This window comes from Acanthisitta chloris, unplaced genomic scaffold, assembly GCF_000695815.1.
Source record: "Acanthisitta chloris isolate BGI_N310 unplaced genomic scaffold, ASM69581v1 scaffold36107, whole genome shotgun sequence".
Lineage (NCBI taxonomy): Eukaryota > Metazoa > Chordata > Aves > Passeriformes > Acanthisittidae > Acanthisitta > Acanthisitta chloris.
Genome location: NW_008681555.1, coordinates 1 through 1,645, shown reverse-complemented (window position 1 = coordinate 1,645; position 1,645 = coordinate 1). Strand labels below are relative to the sequence as shown.

Here is a 1,645-nt window from a genome sequence, read left to right as displayed (position 1 = left end):
GTAGGGGATGTGGGCAGAGGGGTGGGAGCTGGTGTTGGATCCCACCCCTGGCAGGAGCTGAAGAGCCCTCTGAGCATCGCTGGTCCATCTGGTTCTGGCAGCAGACCTGACTCTGTCACCCCAAAGTCTTTCTCAGCCCATTCCTGGCCAGGGTTGAGTCCCCTGAAAAGCTCCAGCAGACCTTGTGTTGGTTTCATCCAGGCCACATGGGATGCCCACAGGCCTGCTGCTGTCCTGGGAGGGAGGGCTCCTACCTGATGCCTCCTGACAGCCTCTTGCAGTCCTCACTCCTCTCCTCTTGCCTCTAATGCCAGGACCCTGCAGCAAAACATGTGGCAAAGGACAGGCCCATTCCCAGCCCCATGGCTTCGCTCTCCCGGAGGTAGGGCTACCCTGGTGCTCTGCCCCCAAACAGTGGGACACCATTCATCCTTGACCACTGCACGGTGCTGGGCCTCAGTGCCCCCGCCAGAGCAGCCCCCCATGCTAAAACCAGCAGGACCACACAGGACACTCCATGGGATGCTTCCCAGCTGGTGCCATAGGGGTCTGCTGGTGCCAGGGCATCCTGGTGCTTCCCTGGGTGCCCCAGGACAACACAGAGGGAGCTGCCCCTCCCTCACTGCCCCATCCCTCCACAGGCACTCGCTGTCCTGGCACGGAGATGACTTCCAGCATAGTGCAGAGCCTGGCTCCAAGGTACTGCACCCGCTGCCTTCACTGCCGCAGCGTGGGCTGGGCTGGCAGAAGGGGAGGCAGCTGGCAGGGACGTGGCTGGGAGCAGGAGCAGGGGTGACCATGCTGGCACAGTGATGGGCGTAGGACGGAGGTGGCTGTGCCACCAGGCACTGAAGCCCCACGTCTCTGCTCAGTGCTTTGCTGTGCGCTCGCTGGGCTGGGTGGAGATCCCCGAGGAGGACCTGGCACCTGGCAAGAGCAGCATCGCCGTCAACAACTGCATCCAGCAGCTCTCCAACAGCAAGGGCCAGGGCTCTGCAGAGAACCGGGGTGAGGTGAGAGCCTGGGATGGTGCTGCCAGGCAGGGTCCCACCCCAGGGCCACTGCTGCTGAGGCTGGCAGCAACAGGGACCATGCTGGGGGAGCAGTGACCAGTGCCAATGGCAGAGTCAACTCTGCACACAGGCCATCTATGCTATGGCCCCAGGTGTGTGGCAGGTGGGTCTGACAGGACTGTTCCTTGGGGACAGTGCTAAAGGTGCCTGGGTGGGCTGTTCCCACACATGAGAACAGTACCTGGGAAGGGCAGGGGGGTAACAGGGCTGTGCCCATGCTTGGGGATAAGTAGGCTGGGGCGACAGGGATGCCCCCACACATGGGCTGGGTGCTGGGGGTGCCCAGGATGACTGCCAGGCTGAAGGAATCACTGCCCCTCTGCAGGGTCAGGACCTGGTGATGATCCTGAAGAAGGACACCATGAGCCTGGTGGACCCCCTTGACCACAGTCTCATCCATCGCCAGCCCATCCTCAACATCCGTGTCTGGGGTGTTGGCTGCAACAACGGCAGGTGCTGTGGGCAAGGACGGTGCTGGGGGCTGGGGGTGTCTCTGCCTGCTGGGGGGAAGGCACCCCAGAGGTAACCTGTCTCCTTTCCTCCCTCCCCGACTGCCACCGTGGCTGCAGGGA

General features: G+C 63.0%; 1 protein-coding gene across 1 annotated transcript; it reads left to right on the top strand.

The window, feature by feature from the left end:
• Window positions 1–641: 641 nt before the first annotated feature.
• APBB3 (amyloid beta (A4) precursor protein-binding, family B, member 3) lies at window positions 642–1,526 on the top strand (the record flags this gene model as incomplete). Its single annotated transcript, XM_009078148.1, has 3 exons — window positions 642–699; window positions 873–1,013; window positions 1,399–1,526. Coding segments are annotated over 3 exons (327 nt in total), but the record flags the coding sequence as incomplete, so codon positions are not given.
• Between the last annotated feature and the right edge of the window lie 119 nt (window positions 1,527–1,645).